The sequence below is a fragment of the Phyllobates terribilis genome, unplaced genomic scaffold (genome assembly GCF_046119375.1).
Source record: "Phyllobates terribilis strain yellow unplaced genomic scaffold, ASM4611937v1 Scaffold_2__4_contigs__length_985480577, whole genome shotgun sequence".
Classification (NCBI taxonomy): domain Eukaryota; kingdom Metazoa; phylum Chordata; class Amphibia; order Anura; family Dendrobatidae; genus Phyllobates; species Phyllobates terribilis.
Genome location: NW_027362762.1, coordinates 637,961,459 through 637,978,710, shown reverse-complemented (window position 1 = coordinate 637,978,710; position 17,252 = coordinate 637,961,459). Strand labels below are relative to the sequence as shown.

Sequence of the window (17,252 nt, the reverse complement as noted above, 5' to 3'; positions counted from 1 at the left end):
TTCTTAACCCTTAACATGAGAGTAAGGTTTAGGTTAAGTGCACACAGTGCGTTTTTAGTGTTTTTCAGCGTGGAAATGGGCCAAAAAAGCGTTACATACCTTATCCCATGACTTCCTATGACATTTTGCAAATTCTGTGCACATGATCAGGAATTTTCCTGACCGGATTTCATGTGCGGAAAAAAACGCAGCATGTCCATTCTTTGTGCGTTTACGCATGCGTTTTTGCCTATACAATGCATTTGAAAAAACACATGGCAAATCCGCAAGTAAAAACGCACCAAAAAAGCATGTAAAAGCTGCAGATTTTCCGTTTTTGCTGCCAAGAGGTGCAGAAACGCTGCAGAAATTTCTGCAAGCAATTTCTGAACGTGCGCACATAGCCTAATAATATAACTTTCATTAGAAAATCTTCAGTGTTACTAAAATTAGTTGATGCAAAATGAATGCACCCATCAAAAACCACTACTTCTAGTATTTTGTATGTCCCACATGATTTTAAAGGGCAGCACCGGGTCTTCAAGGCATGGAGTGAATAAGTTGGTGATATAATGCAACATCTATCTTTTCCCATTCTTCAAGAACGACCTCTTTTAGAGCCTGGATACTGAATGGAGAGTGATGCTCAACTTGTCTCTTCAGAATTCCCCATAGATATTCGATTGGGTTCAGATAAGGAGACATACTTGTCCATTGAATCACATTCACCCTGATTTCTTCCAAAATGCAACAAAGGCCTTAGATGTGTGTTTAGAATCATTGTCATGTTAGAAAAATGCACATCTACCAAGGGTATAGTGTGATGGTAGCATCTTCCCTTTCAATATAGAGCAGTACAGCTGTGAATTCATGGTACCATCGATGAAATGTAGCCCCACGACACCAGCAGCACTCATGCAGCCCCGCATAGGGACACTGCCACCGCCATCACTATTTCACTGTAGGCACCATACATTTTTCTAAATTAATTTTTCTAAATGCATGGTGCCTACAGTGAAACATGGTGGTAGCAGTGTCCTTAAGTGCACTTTTCCAAAGTTCCAATGATCCAAAATATGCATCTAAGACCACTGTTGCACTACTGAAGAAGGACAGGGTGAAAGTGATTCAATGGCAGTATGTCATGCTGGGCTTGCTATGCTATTAAGATGTCATCATTATTGGCCTCCTGAGGAACCTGTTCATGGGGAAATGCGTTGAGGCATTGACAATAGGGCTATATGGATAAGTATTGCTTTTCTGCTTAACCTTAGATACCTGCTAACAGTACTATTGTTTTATATGGTCCTCAATCACATTAACCCATTCATCTATAGGGCATCCTAGAGCCAGTCGTCAAGGAGCGGGGGCACCACTGTCACTTATCATTTTAGGGTGGCAACCTCCGCGGTTAGGCAGGTATACATTAAAGGTTTACTATAAAGGGTCAAATAGCCTTCTGGTGATCGACCTATATATGTAGTAGGGCACGTCTGATATTTGCACTGTGCCACTTTATCTATGTTTGGGTCATCCTCCCCTTTTGGTTATTTGTGTTTATTTGGGTTTTTAATGACATATCAATTATTGGGGTGTTCATTCATTTTTGCATCAACTAATTTGAGTAAAACTGAAGATTTTGTAATAAAAATTATATTACTAACCTTACTTTCATGTTTTGGATCAAAAAATATTCTATGAAACTCAGACTTGTCAAAATTTTGGAAATTGTTCTTGTATTCAGTGAGATACTGATTAAAATATTACTTTTCAAAGGGGGTGAATTGATGTTTGCGAAGCATTGTATAATTGCCATGTGTGAATATACTCCTTGTGGTTTTATAAGCACCATTATAAATCTTGCCTGATCAGAACAAAAACAAAATAAAAAAAAAAAACAGCAGCAAAATTTTAGGCCTTCTGAGAGGGGAACTGTAAAATAATCCCTTTGCTAGCACCTGCGATTCTGTATAAAAGTCAATGGTTCTGAATGGATGGAAAACAACGGTAAAATTGCAAAAACTATTCTTGCTTCTTCATGGATTTTCCTTTTCTTATAACGAGTTTTTATCTGCTTTCTGATTTTTTAATAAAGGCTATATACTGACTTTTCAGTAAATACAATATTAACAGAAGTCACCGTATTTCCTATGGGAATGCTACAAAAACTTGCATTTTAGTTCCGCACAAGACAACATCTATTTAAGTAAAAGTATTTGTCTGGGAAATGGTATTGTGATTTTGTTCTTACAAAGGCTCATGACACAACTGATTGCTTTATTTTCACTTCATTATAAATATTGCTGAATATTTCACTGTTTTCACTTCAACTCTACAATTTCTGTTACTTTTTTATGCACCGTATCAATGTACTGAGATTTACAGATTTCCACCGTCATCTTCTGGCAGTGGCCAGTAGCGTCCTATGCCAATTGTCCTTTCCTGCCAAGAATCTTGCTTCTATGGTCATAGCATTTCTTTGTCATGTGAAATGATATTTATAGGAACTGATATATGGTACTGAACAGCATATTATGAGGTATATTTAATTTTAACCTTCTACTGAATTTAATTGGTAGGAATTTAGATGATTTATGTATGACTTCAGTATGAAAGATTCATAGAAACATTCAGAGTATGTCCAAGATTCAGATGCATCCTAATAATATCCAGACTGGGGGTAAACGTAGGAGGCACAGAGTCATGGTATTAAGGACAGGTATTTTTGCCAGTAGTATATTCCTACTACAATAAGGCTCTAAAGCACCAAAGAGGCTCTTAGCACCAATTCCATATGGCTTTGTTTAGCCGCGTGTACCAGCCATCATTTTCTCACTAACTGGAATGGAGAATGAAGACTGGTTCTCCGAGTGGATCAGTCAGGTGAGCTTTTATACTCTGACGACACTATATAATAAGAGAGGGTAGAAACTGAGTCTGGAGAATATGTCCTTTTCTAGGATTTCATTCCGTACAGGTAGACAGACATCTTATATGTCAGTGACTGACAGCATTTCTGTATGGGTTTGTATGGAGGGAAAGCTATCAATCACTGCGCGCAGGCATGGTAATCAGGACTCTCAGGCTTTCTCTATCAGCCCTGCTAGCAGTTTAGGCCATGTTCACATGTTCAGTATTTGGTCAGTATTTTACATCAGTATTTGTAAGACAAAAACAAGTAAAAAATACAGAAGTGGTGATGTGTTTCTATTATACTGTTCCTCTGATTGTTCCACTCCTGATTTTGCCTACAAATACTGAAGTAAATGTGTGAATATGGCCTTAGGCTAAGTTCCCACGATGAGTATTTGGTGGGTTTTCGATGTTGCAGATTTTCTGCACCTATTATGTACATTAGACTATTGCGTTTTTTATGCTTCTGTTTTTTACATGCGTCGTTTCCACGTTTTTGCAGTTTGGGAATCAGCGTACAGTTAACCCTGTTCCCAAGCGCTGTGTGCTGAACGCTGCCCTCATCATTGTCCCTTGCTCGCGCTGTGATCAGCACGAGCAAGAGACAATGTTGGGAGTAGTAGTCTGCTCCCACAGTGCTCCTGTGTAAAAATAAAAATAAAATCCTTATATTCATCTATCCGGAGATGTTCCCGGCGGTAATCCTCTGACTGCTGACACCCAGGGGCCGGGGAGAATTAGCCGCTCCAGCGAGTGGGCCCCGGAGCTGCACTGAGCTCACAAGTGGTGTCCCAGCACTCCGCTCCGCTCAGTGTAGGGTCCCGCTTGCTGGAGAGGCTCATTCTCCCTGGCTCCTCGGTGTCAGTGGTCAGAGGATTACAGCCGGGGACATCTCCGGACAGCTAAATATAAGGATTTTATTATTTTATTCTTATTTTTACAGTTAGACACAATGCGGGAATAGACACTACTACTACCAACATTGTCTCTTGCTCATGCTGATCACAGCGCAAGCAAGGAACAATGATGAGGGCAGCGTTCAGCACCCGGTGCTTGGGAACAGCGCTAAATGTACACTGATTCCCAGGCGTCGGTACGTGTCACACTGATGACACACGGACCGTGCATCCGGAAAAGAACGGACATGTCAGCGTGTGGAGAACACGGACACACGGTCCATGGAAACACAATGACAAGTGCGCAGACCCATAGATTTGAATGGGTTTACGTGTGTCAGTGTCTCTGGTATGTGTGGAAACTGTCACCACTCGTACCGGACACACGGACGTGTGAAAGAGCCCTAAGATGCAACTTTTTTTTTGCACAGTGAAAATACGCAGCACCAAAAACTCATCATGGAAATTTTACCTTTTACATTCAAATACCAAATGAAGCCATAGAAATCCATATATTTCCAAGCTCAGCAGCTCCTCCTTTATCAAATGATACCCTTAGATATGGAAGCATAGGAGACCTGACAAAGCTACTTTAGATCGTAAAGACACTAAACCCCTAAATCTGCTTACCTGTATGTATTAAACGACAGAAAACATTAAAGGGGAACTGACACTAAAGTGCAATTTAGATAAATTTTAAGTCATTGATTGAGAGTCAGCACTGACAATACATCAAATGAAACAGCACAAAATGCCCCTACAACTAAGATTGCCAATAGTTTCACACCTGCAGCAGCTGCACAGAAAATAAACTTATCCGTAATAAAACTATTCTAAAACTTTAATGTTCAGTTCTATTTACTTAGCGACATTATTGTGGGAAAGGGAGAGGTGGGATCCTATTTCTAAGCATCTACACATTGTAAGATTTATCTTCTCGCTGTTGCACAATTGTACATTTATCTCTACCACCAAAATAGCAGTGTTTTAGGATGAGATCTGCCACCTGCAATGATTTTGGGTTCAAAATCCAGATTTATTAAAAATGACTGGGAAAGCAAGTCATTTCAAGTCTTTCATAGTTTCACATCTATGCAGAGCTGAGTAAGATACATATACAGTGGGGAACATAATTATTTGATACACTGACGATTTTGCAAGTTTTCCCACCTACAAAGAATGGAGAGGTCTGTAATTTTTATAGTAGGTACACTGCAACTGTGATGGACAAAATCTAAAAACAAAAGACAGACAGTCACATTGTATGATTTTTAAATAATTAAATTGCATTTTATTGCATTAAATAAGTATTTGATCACACCAAACAGCAAAAATTCTGGCTCTCACAGACCTATTAGTTTTTCTTTAAGAAGCCCACCTACTCTGCACTGATTATCTGTATTAATTGCACCTGTTTGAAATTGTTACCTGTATAAAAGACACCTGTCCACACAATCAATCACACTGCAACCTCTCCACCATGGCCAAGACCAAAGAGCTATCTAAGGACACCAGGGACAAAATTGTAGACCTACACAAGACTGGGATGGGCTACAGGACAATAGGCAAGCAGCTTGGTGAGAATGCAACAACTGTTGTCACAATTATTAGAAAATGGAAGAAACACAAGATGGCTGTAAATGTTCCTCATGCAAGATCTCTCCTCATGGAGTAAGGACGATTCTGAGAAAGGTAAAGAATCAGCCCAGAACTGCACGGGAGGACCTGGTCAATGATCTGAAGAGAGCTGGGACCACAGTCTCAAACATTACTATTACTAACACACTATGCCGTCATGGATTAAAATCCTGCAGGGCACGCAAGGTCTCCCTGCTCACGCCAGCACATGTCCAGGTCCATATGAAGTTTGCCAAAGACCATCTGAATGATCCAGAGGAGGCATGGGAGAAAGTCATGTGGTCAAATGAGACCATAATAGAACCTTTTGGTATGAACTCCACTTACCATGTTTGAAGGAAGAAGAAAGATGAGTACAACCTCCAAGAACACTGTCCCAACCGTAAAGCATGGTGGGGAAAACATCATACTTTGGGGGTGCTTTTCTGCAAAGGGGACTGATGACAGCACAGTATTGAAGGGAGAATGGATGGGGTTATGTATCGCGAGATTTTGGCCAACAACCTCCTTCGTTCAGTAAGAGCATTGAAGATGGGTCGTGGCTGGGTCTTCCAGCATGACAATGAACTGAAAACACAGATCCAGGACAACTAAGGAGTGGATCAGTAAGAAGCATTTCAAGGTCTTAGAGTGGCCTAGCCAGTCTCCAGAACTAAACCCAATAAAATATCTTTGGAGGGAGCTGAAGCTCAATGTTGCCCAGCGACAGCCCCGAAATCTGAAAGATCTAGAGAAGATCTGTATGGAGGAGTGGGTCAAAATTCCTGCAGCAATGTGTGCAAACTTGGTCAAGAACTACAGGAAACGTCTAACCTCTGCAATTGCAAACAAAAGTTTCTGTACCAAATATTAAGTTCTGTTTTTCTATTGTATCAAATACATATTTCATGCAATAAAATGCTAATTAATTATGTAAAAATCATACAATGTGATTTTCTGATTTTTATTCTTAGATTCTGTCTCTCACAGGTGAAGTGTGCCTACGATAAAAATTACAGACCTCTCCATTCTTTGTAGGTGGGAAAACTTGCAAAATCAGAAGTATCAAATACTTATTTTCCCCACTGTATAATGTGAGTTAAGGATCGTGTCAATGTTGATCCAGAAATTAGCACACATCCCACATTGCTATTTTTCAGCTGTATTAACTAAAACATGAATAAAATAATTTGGCACTGGGTGCTGGGGTACATTTCAGTGTGATCACAATGGCTTTACTCCATACTGACACTAAAGTGGTCACTTGTTGATGAAAGATCTGTCATAACGATATGAACATTTCATTATTTTTCCACCATAATACTGAATTCAGATAATCTTTTCCAGGTTATAATGATTAAATGTATTGATCATTTGCTTTAAGTCACTTGGGTGAGGTTTGTCAAGCAGAATTCTGCAAAACATGTAGGATTTCAGTAGTACCAGGTTGGAGACATATATATATGTATATATATAACAAATTTGCATAATATGAGAATAATGGAATATATATTTAAACTGAAATAAACAAATCATTCAAATTTCTTCAATTAAATATCCCAATTTAGTGCCCTGAAATCACAGTTATGCTGTATATCCTTGGTTTAATATAATGTTTAGTATTCCACAGAAACCTGCCAAGTTGTAGTTTGTTCCACAAGGCTCTTCACTGTGTGATTCTTGGTATTTAGGGGGCCACAATGAACCCCTATTTTTCTTATTAAAAATTAGAACTATTCACCTGTAGAACAATATCTAGCAGTATATATGACCCAGACATTACACCTGGCATGCTCTTGAGGGAAGGGGGGATCGCTACTGGCAGCAAGAGAAGACATAAGAATGGCATGAGAAATATGCTTCACGGAAGAAATTATATTTATGTTCGGTCCACACAGTGCAGTTCGGTGCAGCTTTGATGTGTTTTGATATAGTGCCCTTTTTTATAGTTTTAATTCATTTCTTTGTTTCGGAATGAAAAACATCAAACACTGGATCAAAACTGGACTGCATGAAAACAAGTTACATTATTAAAGATGAATGCTTATCCAAAGCTGACGATCATACGTTTCAATAATAGCTGTCAAAGTTTCATCTAGGAAGTACAGTTATACTAATAACAGTCTTGAAACTGAACAAAACGGTTTCCTATTTTCTACTCCAGTATAAAAAAAAAACAATAACTACCTCTTTTGTCCTTGGCAAAAGAAGATGCCATCCATGGAGTTATTTATTAATACTTAGTAGTCAGGCTTGGGAATTATGGTTAAGATATAAGAAATAAAAGAAGAAAACACAGCTTCCTCCTAAAACTTGTCTTGTTAATTTTCCGTACTAATAATAAAAAAAATAATTTAAAAAAATGCTTCAATCTGTAGCAATAATTGATTTCTGAGCCAGGATAGCATAATTATTAGGCATTACAGTTGAAATAAGGTATAAAATGTTGAATACACAGACTAAATCCTACTAATTCAATCCCTCTCCATTTTGCAACTATAGTATTGTATAGAGGATAATTTCCATTTTGTGATTTTAGACGGCTTTCAGAAGATATCAGACTCTTCAGATGGTGGAAGATAGATCGCTGTCACACATCGTCTCTCTGTCAGGTGATTCAATATAATTGGCTGCTTCTTGAAGTTTTAAAAGCATCGCCATCTGCAAGACAAAAAAAAGGATCAATTTGGTAACTGGCATGGGAATCAAATCCCTCTCCTCTCGTTATTTTTATGCTAACATCATCTTTGACTACCTTAAATAACAAATGGCTCATGAAATAATTCCTTGGTAAGATTTCTAGTTAAAGAGTACTTCTAACAAATAATGAAAACTAGCAACTATAAGGTTATGTACTATGCTCCTCTTCCAATTCTTCACCCTTCCTGGCGTCAGTAGTATCAGCATCTTCAGGATGTAGTTACAGGTGAATACAATGTGCTTTCGACTCTACTCCACTAGTTAGATTGTGCATCTGAGACTCACGGCAGCAGGCGTGAGGATATCACTAGACCAAGCCTACTGTGTGGAGCTGCAGTCTGCACATAGTACAGCCTGAACTAGCACTTGAGGGTGACAGGGTTAGACGTGTAGTTTTTTTTAAGTAAATACTTGTGGGGAAACTGCAGGTCTCCATAATGTGTGATAACAAACTGAGGGTATCAAACTGTGGTGGGAGTACATTGGCACTGTAGGTGCCTCATAATATGTGTAGGTGAATCATACTGTGTGGAGTAGCTGTCGGGGCATCATATGGTGTGGGGGCCATCATAGTCTGTGGGGAGTTGTTGGGGCCATCATACAGTGTAGGGGGCAATGTGGGCCTTCATACTGTGTGACTGGGGGTCTATGGGGGATATCATACTGAGTGGGATGAAGCGGTGGAGCCATTATTTTGTGAAGGGAGCTGTGTGGGCATCAAACTGGAGTATTGACTGTGGGTGCATCATACTGTGTTGGTGGCCACTGTGTGGGCATCATATTGCATTGGGGATCACTGTGAGATTATCATAGTGTGGTGAGCATTATAGAGCATTCTACTGTGTTGGGGGCTGTGAGTGCATTATACTGTGCTGGTGGCCACTGTGTGGGCATCATACTGCGTTGGGGATCACTGTGAGATTATCATAGTGTGGTGAGCATTGTATGGCATTCTACTGTGTTGGGGGCTGTGAGTGCATTATACTGTGTTGGTGGCCACTGTGTGGGCATCATACTGCGTTGGGGATCACTGTGAGATTATCACAGTGTGGTGAGCATTGTATGGCATTCTACTGTGTTGGGGGCTGTGAGTGCATTATACTGTGTTGGTGGCCACTGTGTGGGCATCATACTGCGTTGGGGATCACTGTGAGATTATCATAGTGTGGTGAGCATTGTATGGCATTCTACTGTGTTGGGGGCTGTGGGTGCATCATACTGTGTTGGTGGCCACTGTGTGGGCATCATACTGCGTTGGGGATCACTGTGAGATTATCATAGTGTCGTGAGCATTGTATGGCATTCTACTGTGTTGGGGGCTGTGGGTGCATCATACTGTGTTGGTGGCCACTGTGTGGGCATCATACTGCGTTGGGGATCACTGTGAGATTATCATAGTGTGGTGAGCATTGTATGGCATTCTACTGTGTTGGGGGCTGTGGGTGCATCATACTGTGTTGGTGGCCACTGTGTGGGCATCATACTGCGTTGGGGATCACTGTGAGATTATCATAGTGTGGTGAGCATTATAGAGCATTCTACTGTGTTGGGGGCTGTGAGTGCATTATACTGTGTTGGAAGGCACTGTGGAGACTTTATACTGTATTGGGTGCACTGTGGCAGCAGTATCACACTGTGTTGGGGCATTGTGACGGCATCATACTGTATGTGTGCTGTGTACTTTGGGAAAAATTGTGTACACTTTGTGTGAAGTGTTCTGTGGGCGCAAATTGTGTTCAGGAATTCACTATGGGTGTATCAAATTGTGTAAGGGAGCATTTTGGGAGGCATCATACTCTTGGGTGGTATTAAAGTGGGTGGAGAACATTAAGGGGTTTAAATGAGGGCATATTTTTATCTACGTGCTGCAATACAAGTTCCTCTCCATATTTAAAACTTGGGAAGTATGCCCTTTTGTGACTCCATCTAAGCGCCATGACCCCACCTACTTCAATGAATAGTTGTTTTTTTTGGGGGGTGAGGTGCCAGATTAGTTAGGGATTTTGCCTTTTGGGGCTCATCATTTTTATGTATTCAACTGGATGCTGTTGCTTATTCCATGCTATTTCTCAGCATTTCCATGTAAACATAAGAAAAATATGCATAGTTGTTAGCCATAATGCTCCTTGCGGCCACATTACTGCACAATATGTAGATTTGCTGTTTAGAGCTTTGAGAAAACAAAGTAACAAATCCTGTGGGTGCTATAACTGTGCCCATGCTCGCCACTAAGTGTTCTGAAACGGCTGAAGACAATTTCTAAAAGAAGAGTATTTATATGATATCTAGTGTTTTCTTTTGACTTCTAAGGCGGCTACCTACACATACCGATTATTGTTACTTTTCAAACATTGTAAAGAAATAATGATAAAAAAATAACTGCATTCCTTTTTATACTATTAAACGTTTGGTGAATTAACTTACTTTTTTCACTATTGTATATGCACTAGTATATGGTATGCTCCTGAAGCATATAGTGCGCCCATATAGTGCACCCCTATAGACCAAGTAACCCAACATATGCCAAAAGAGTGTTATTTTGACATATGTTCAGAAAGTATATTTGCCATTCCTTTTTTTTGCTGTAGTAAAAACCATAGTAAACTTTTCTTTAGTATAGGAACCAATGGATGAAATATTCAACTGTATGGTGTAAAGTCATATACTGCAAGTTTACATTCAGTGCACATGGTGGGATGTTTTCTCTGTGGTTTTCTCATTGGATGTAATGAACTGTGAACAAAGCTGTAAGTGTTAATTTATACTTTTAATAAGGTATACCAGTGGGTCTGACTCCAAAGAAGCTGGTGGGGATTCCTTCACAATGTGTTCCCTAGGAGGTGATGCTGAGAGACTGGTACCCATACTGGGTTGTGGCAGGTGCAACAACTTTGACTGATCCTGTTGTGCCAAAGGCCAGGGTAGGGTGTCTCTAACCCACTCCACTGGGTCCTCCCAGGCGGCTTTATGTCCATGAACCTATGGTAATGAGGAGAGAAAAAAGAATGCACAGAGCTACAGATTTTAGCTTTGGGTAATACAATATAAAATATTTTAACTAAAATTAATCTTGTAAAATCTAAAGCTAGACACATAAAATTATTTATTTTGTTTTGCTTGATATTCTAAAATATATCTATACTAAGTGATCTGTATATGCATGCAATTGCCCACCACATTTTTACAGGTCAGATTTTCAGATTTTATATGAATATGAACTTTCATCTATAACTGAAAATAATAATAACTTTTATTTCTATAGCGCCATCATATTCCGCAGCACTTTAGATTTCAGATATAATAAATATATAACAGAGTAACAAATAATTCAACAGATCCCAGGAGGAGTGAGGGCCCTACTCACAAGCTTACAATCTATGGGGAAATAGGGGAGACATGAAAGGTGGATGGTAAAAAGTGCTTTTCCTATATGGTCCAGCCATCAATATAATATATAGGGTATTCAAATAAAGCTGCATGTACTGGTCACCAGCCAGTATATGTATAGTAGAGATACCGAGGGCTATTAAAGGGGTTGTCCACTACCAGATCAATCAGCGCTGGTGTCACTGTCCCCGCCTTCGGACAAACTGAACATGAAGAGGAAGTCCAGGCTGCAGCTGAAGTCTGACTTCAATTCGTACGAACGCGGGAACACGCCAGTGCTGATTGGGCGCCGGGCTCACGTGTCATTCCACCGCATCAAAGCCCCGGGACCACGAGTGACGACACCGCTGAAACGGAGCCGACCTGGGAGGTGAGTATAGGTTTTTTTATTTTATTGGGGCCGAACATATAGTTTAAGAAGGGGTTATCCTAGTAGTGCACAATCCCATTAAGTGAATGGAGGGTGTGTCAGCAAATGCTACGAGGGACCAAATTTGGAGGCAAATGTTGTAAAGACAAAACGGGAATAGTTGCATAATTGAGGTGAGGTAATAGACCAGTCTAAAGAAATGTGTTTTTGGGACACACTTAAAACAGTAGGTATTGGGAATTAATCAAATGGTCCTGGACAGTGCATTCCAGAGATCAGTCGCAGCATTGGGAAGTAATCGAATTGTCTTGGGTAGTGAATTGCAGAGATTTGTCGCAGCCCGCAATAAGTCTCAGAGACGGGAGGTTCGGATTAATGAGGATGTTAGTCTTAGGTCATTAGCGGAACTGAGGGTACGCGTAGGGTTATAGAGATGAGGGAAGAGATGTAGGGTGGTGCAGAACTGTGGGGAGCTTTGTGAGTGAGAGTGATAAGTTTATATTGGACTCTGTAGCAGATGGGCAACCAGTGCAATGACTGGTACAGGGTAGTGGCATCGGTGTAGCAGCTGGAGAGGAATATGATCCTGATTTTTGCATTCAGGATGGATTGGAGAGGGAAAAGTTTAAAGCACACCTGTCAGCAGGATTCTGCTCAGTAAACCACATACACTATCAGGTGGGCGACATTACACTGATTAAAATGATACCTTGGTTGATGAAATCCGTCCTGTGGTTCTTGTGTAATCTTTACTTTCAGTTTGGAGATAATGATATGCTCGTGCTTCGGGACGGTCTGTGGGGTGGGCTCTATCTGGTGCTCTGCTTGCATATTCATCTGAATGCTCTTATGGCAGCTCACTGACCAGCCTCCTATTTTACATAATGCATCTAGTAGTGCGGGGCTATGTAAAATAGGAGGCAGGACAGTGAAGGCACTGTGACCTGTCATAAGAGCATATAGCTGAATAAATAAGCAGAGCACCAGATAGAGCGCCCCCCCCCCACAGGCCGCCCCGAAGCACGAGCATATCATTATCTCCAAATTGAAAGTAAAGATCACACAAGAACCACAGGACGGATTTCATCAACCAAGGTATCATATTAATCAGTGTAATGTCGCCCACCCGACAGTGTATGTGGTTTACTGAGCACAATCCTGCTGACAGATGCGCTTTAATAAGAGGGAGACCGATTAGTAGAGAGCTGCAATAGTTCAGACGAAAATGAATAAGAGCAACAGTAGGAGTTTTTGCAGAGTCAAAGGTAATAAAAAGTTGAATTCTAGAGATGTTTTTGAGGTGTAGGTGACATGAGCGAGCTAGTGATCAAATGTAGAGATTGAAGGAAAGATCTGAGTCAAAAATAACCTCAAGACAGCGGGCGTGCTGCTTGGGAGTAATGGTAGAATCACACATGGAAATGGCAATATTGGGTTTGCCAAGGTCAGCAGAGGGAGGAGACACAAGGAGTTCAGTTTTTGACAGATTCAGTTTTAGATGGAGGGAGGACATGATGTTAGAGACAGCAGAAAAACAATCACTGGAATTTTGTAGTAATGCAGTACTGAAGTCAGGAGACGATGTGTATAACTGGGTATCATCAGCATATAGATGGTACTGAAAACCAAATTTGCTGATGGTTTGTCCAATAGGAGCAGTATATAGGGAGAAGAGGAGGGGACCTAGGACTGAACCCTGAGGAACCCCGACAGTAAGAGGAAGAGGAGAGGAAGAGGAGCCGGCAAAAGATACAGTGAAGAAGCGGTCAGAGAGGTAAGAGTAGAACCAAAAGAGAGCAGTATCCTTGTGCACAATAGAGCGGAGCATAGTGAGGAGGAGCTGGTGATCCACATTATTGAATGCTGCAGAGAGATCCAGGAGAATCTGCGGGGAGTAGTAACCATTAGGATTAGCTGTTAGAGACTTTAGTAAGGGTAGTTTCAGTCAAGTGTAAGGAGTGGAAACCGGATTGTAAAGGATCAAGAAGAGCTTTATCGCAGAGATAGTGGATTAGACAGAAGTGGACCAAACATTTCAGGAGTTTAGAAATGAAGGGGAGATAAGAGACAGGTCTGTGGTTAGCAGCGCAGTTCTGGTAGAGGGATGTTTTTTTAAGTAATGGATGTATGCAGGCGTGTTTGAAGGAGGGAAAGATACCAGATGAAAGAGGAAACATATTTTAGTTAGGTGAGTGGTGCAGCAGGGGAAAGGGACTGAAGGAGACGTGAGGGAATAGGGTCACTGGTGCAGGTAGTAGTGATTGTATATTCTATGGAAATAAGCTGTTAGCTAAGATGAAGTATAACTACAGGGCTGCCATCAGGGCAGTTCAGCCAAGATAGCTCTATGGTGCCTGGCTCCACTCAGTAGAATATGGGGCCCTGGTGCACGCATGTCATTTAAATGCCAGTCAATGATTTACAGTGGCATCTAAATGGTTAAACTCCAGCGACGGAAGTAAGCTCTCATCGTTGTAGATGCTGACAGATGCCGGCTATGTAACACAGCCAGCATATGGAAGGTATGGTGCTAGTTCAGCTCTTGAGCCTGTACCATACATGGGGTTCCAACATAGGCTGTCTTATTGACATATGTTGGAAAGGAGGTTAAACAGCCTTTGAACAATGACTTTGATGCATGAAAATGCCAGTTTTATTCCCTCTTCCTTTTTCATAAAGACAAGGCTTCAACGATTCGAAATGTTATCAAGACGTTTGCTATTCAAGGAACAGTCAAGAACATCGTGGATGAAGTGTAGAGAGGAAAATTGAAAGATGAAAAAGAAACCTACGAAAGCTGGTTTGAAATGTGCCAAAGAAACCACGTAGAGCATTCTAAGCACTTTAGGCTGAACTGGAGGCATCTGATGGTGATGGTTTCAAAGCTGCACACAGAACAAAAAATGGTGTCTAATAGTGAAGGTCGAAGAGAACCCACTCACTACATGACGGAAGGCATAAAAAATAGCCACAATCCTTCTGATAATATGTCATATGGACACGAAACTAAACTAGAGCCCATTGCAATGCGCTCCAGCATTGTGTTTATTGACAACAAAATGATGCCTATAATGAAAATGGCATCCTACTTTCAGTGATAATGTTTTAGAGCTGATTTGCTACCTCTAGGACTGGAGACCTTGAATGTGTTATAAGAACAATGAAATCAGAGGATTATCAAATCATTTTAAAGCTAAATGTGCTCCCAAATATAAGAAAACTAGGTTTGAATAGAACAGCAGGATAATAACACAAATCACACATCCAATAGTGCAATAGAATGAACTGTTTTAAACTAGCCAGTAATGAGTTCAGGTCACAATTCAGCTGAAAATCTTTGGAGAGGGCTCAAATCTGCTATAATGAAAAAAACCATGGAGACATTCTATAGCTAGAGAGATTTGCAGTGGAAGAAACGTAAAGCCAAAACATGAAAATAGCTCACAGATGTCTACAAAAATGTTCGGAGGCAGTCACTGTTGCCAAAGGTTGTGTAGCGAAAAAAAAAAAATATATATATATGTATATTATATATTTATATTTATTTTTTAAAATGACTGAAAGGTATGTTGACAGGTCAGCCCTTTTGTTAAATATAGGTGGACGATTATATCTATACATACATATATAACTACATACATATATATTTTGAGATGACTACTCAAAATTGCATTAAAATTGGTCTTCTCAAGAGGAAATCTTTCAAGATGAGATTCCAGTATGCATAGTATATAGTTATTCAGAACTATTGAAGGAGTATTCTCATGTTATAAAATTGGGATAGTTAGAGAGCATGAAATTAAACAAGTTTGCAATTTACTTGCTTTTCTATCTGCTCTTGTTCTCCTGCTATGAGAGATTTTAGCTTACACAGTGTACAGACTTTTTGCTAAAATCAACTACCAGAGCCAGTAGCTACAACTACAAGTATGCAGTAGCTACATTCCAGGCTAAAGAGTTAACTCCTGAGTTATCAGTCAGCTCTCTCCAGTCCATTGATTTCTATACATCAGTGAACTGCTTACCTTCCTTTCCCTTTCAGCTCCTGACTGACTGCTGTTATTAGTCCTAAATTCACCAGCCCCCAAAGCAGTTGCCCCAAACTGTCACAAAACGGTCATTAAAGGAGCAGTGCGTGACTACCAGAAACAAGAAAGTGACAGAGTCTGGACAGCTGTGTGATGCTCAAGACACAACTTGAAAATAACCCTTTTGAAGAGGACCTGTAAGAGATACAATGTGGCTACATATGGTTATATCTCATTTTGGAAGCAATTCTGGGCTCATTTAAAGCTTTTCAGCATCAAAATCGCAGCTGTAGATGCCACCCAGCCTGTGATATCAGGAGTTAAAGTGAGCGCTGTAGATGACTGAAGCTCCCACTCCCATTTTAAACCAATTTTAAAAAGCTAGCAATTTTCTGCCACATATCTCAGGATATGGTGAGCCAAGAGAAAAAGTAAGGGCAGATGCATTTGTACTCCCAACATTTTCACTTTCTTTAGCAAATTAAATAGGCTAAACAAACACAGAGATCTCCTTCAGTTTCTTGGACCTCTTCTCACATGAAGCAAATCCTTGAAATACTTGGTTAAAATTGGAATAGTATCATAATATAGTAGCACACTTGCCTTAAGTCCATCTTTGGCTCCTTCTGAAAGGTATGGGATAATAGAGTTATTCCACAGATCAATAAACCATACACGGAAATCCTCAATTCCAATTGGACAGGATAAGAAAAAGCAGGGACCTATAAAACAAAAAAAAGAATATTTACCAAACCTTTATTGGAAGAAAGACATCCAACCCATTTTACAAGTAAAAGATCTATGAAAGTTAATAACTAAGAAATACTTATTATGCCACATGTATCACTAATCACCAATTTTAGGTATCAGTTAGGTTGCACAATGATAATGAAACTGATGTATGCTATGTCTGACACTGTTGAGAGGCATGTAGGAATTTAATGTGTGTCAAAGAAGAAATTAGAATGAAAAAGTAAAAAAAATAAAAGATGAAGTTCAGCAAATATTGGGAGAAGATGAGGTAAGGCGATTTTGTTTTTGTATACCTATGAGGAAGTCTGAAGTACTGTGCTTCTCCAGGAAAGTGTGCAAATGGTACCACAGTCGGGGAACCCAGTCAAGAATCTTGAGTAGCTCCCCATGCCCAGTTCCAATGCCTCCTTCAGACTCTAGTAGTTTTCGTCGTAAATATCGACCTAAGAAACCATTTGCTGGTTCCACGTTGTTAGAGAAAGTTAGCATCCTGTGAAAGACAAAATAATTTCAATTCAGTGAGCGACAGTAATTAGTCTCCGCAATATCCAAGATGCACTCTCAAATGAATTGAACATATCAATATTTGATTTTCATTTATAAAAATAT

At 40.1% G+C, this 17,252-nt stretch overlaps 1 protein-coding gene across 3 annotated transcripts in view; it reads right to left on the bottom strand.

Moving 5' to 3' along the window:
- Positions 1–1,816: 1,816 nt before the first annotated feature.
- The window catches only part of NAV1 (neuron navigator 1), a 194,221-nt gene continuing 178,785 nt past the window's right edge, over positions 1,817–17,252 (bottom strand). For all 3 annotated transcript variants that reach the window (XM_073666612.1, XM_073666613.1, XM_073666614.1), the window contains 4 exons: positions 16,937–17,133; positions 16,494–16,612; positions 10,887–11,084; positions 1,817–8,066 (listed from right to left, as the gene is read on the bottom strand). In XM_073666612.1, the coding sequence (XP_073522713.1) occupies positions 7,971–8,066; positions 10,887–11,084; positions 16,494–16,612; positions 16,937–17,133 (610 nt within the window). In that variant the 3' untranslated portion in view covers positions 1,817–7,970. The remainder of the gene's footprint in view (positions 8,067–10,886; positions 11,085–16,493; positions 16,613–16,936; positions 17,134–17,252) is intronic.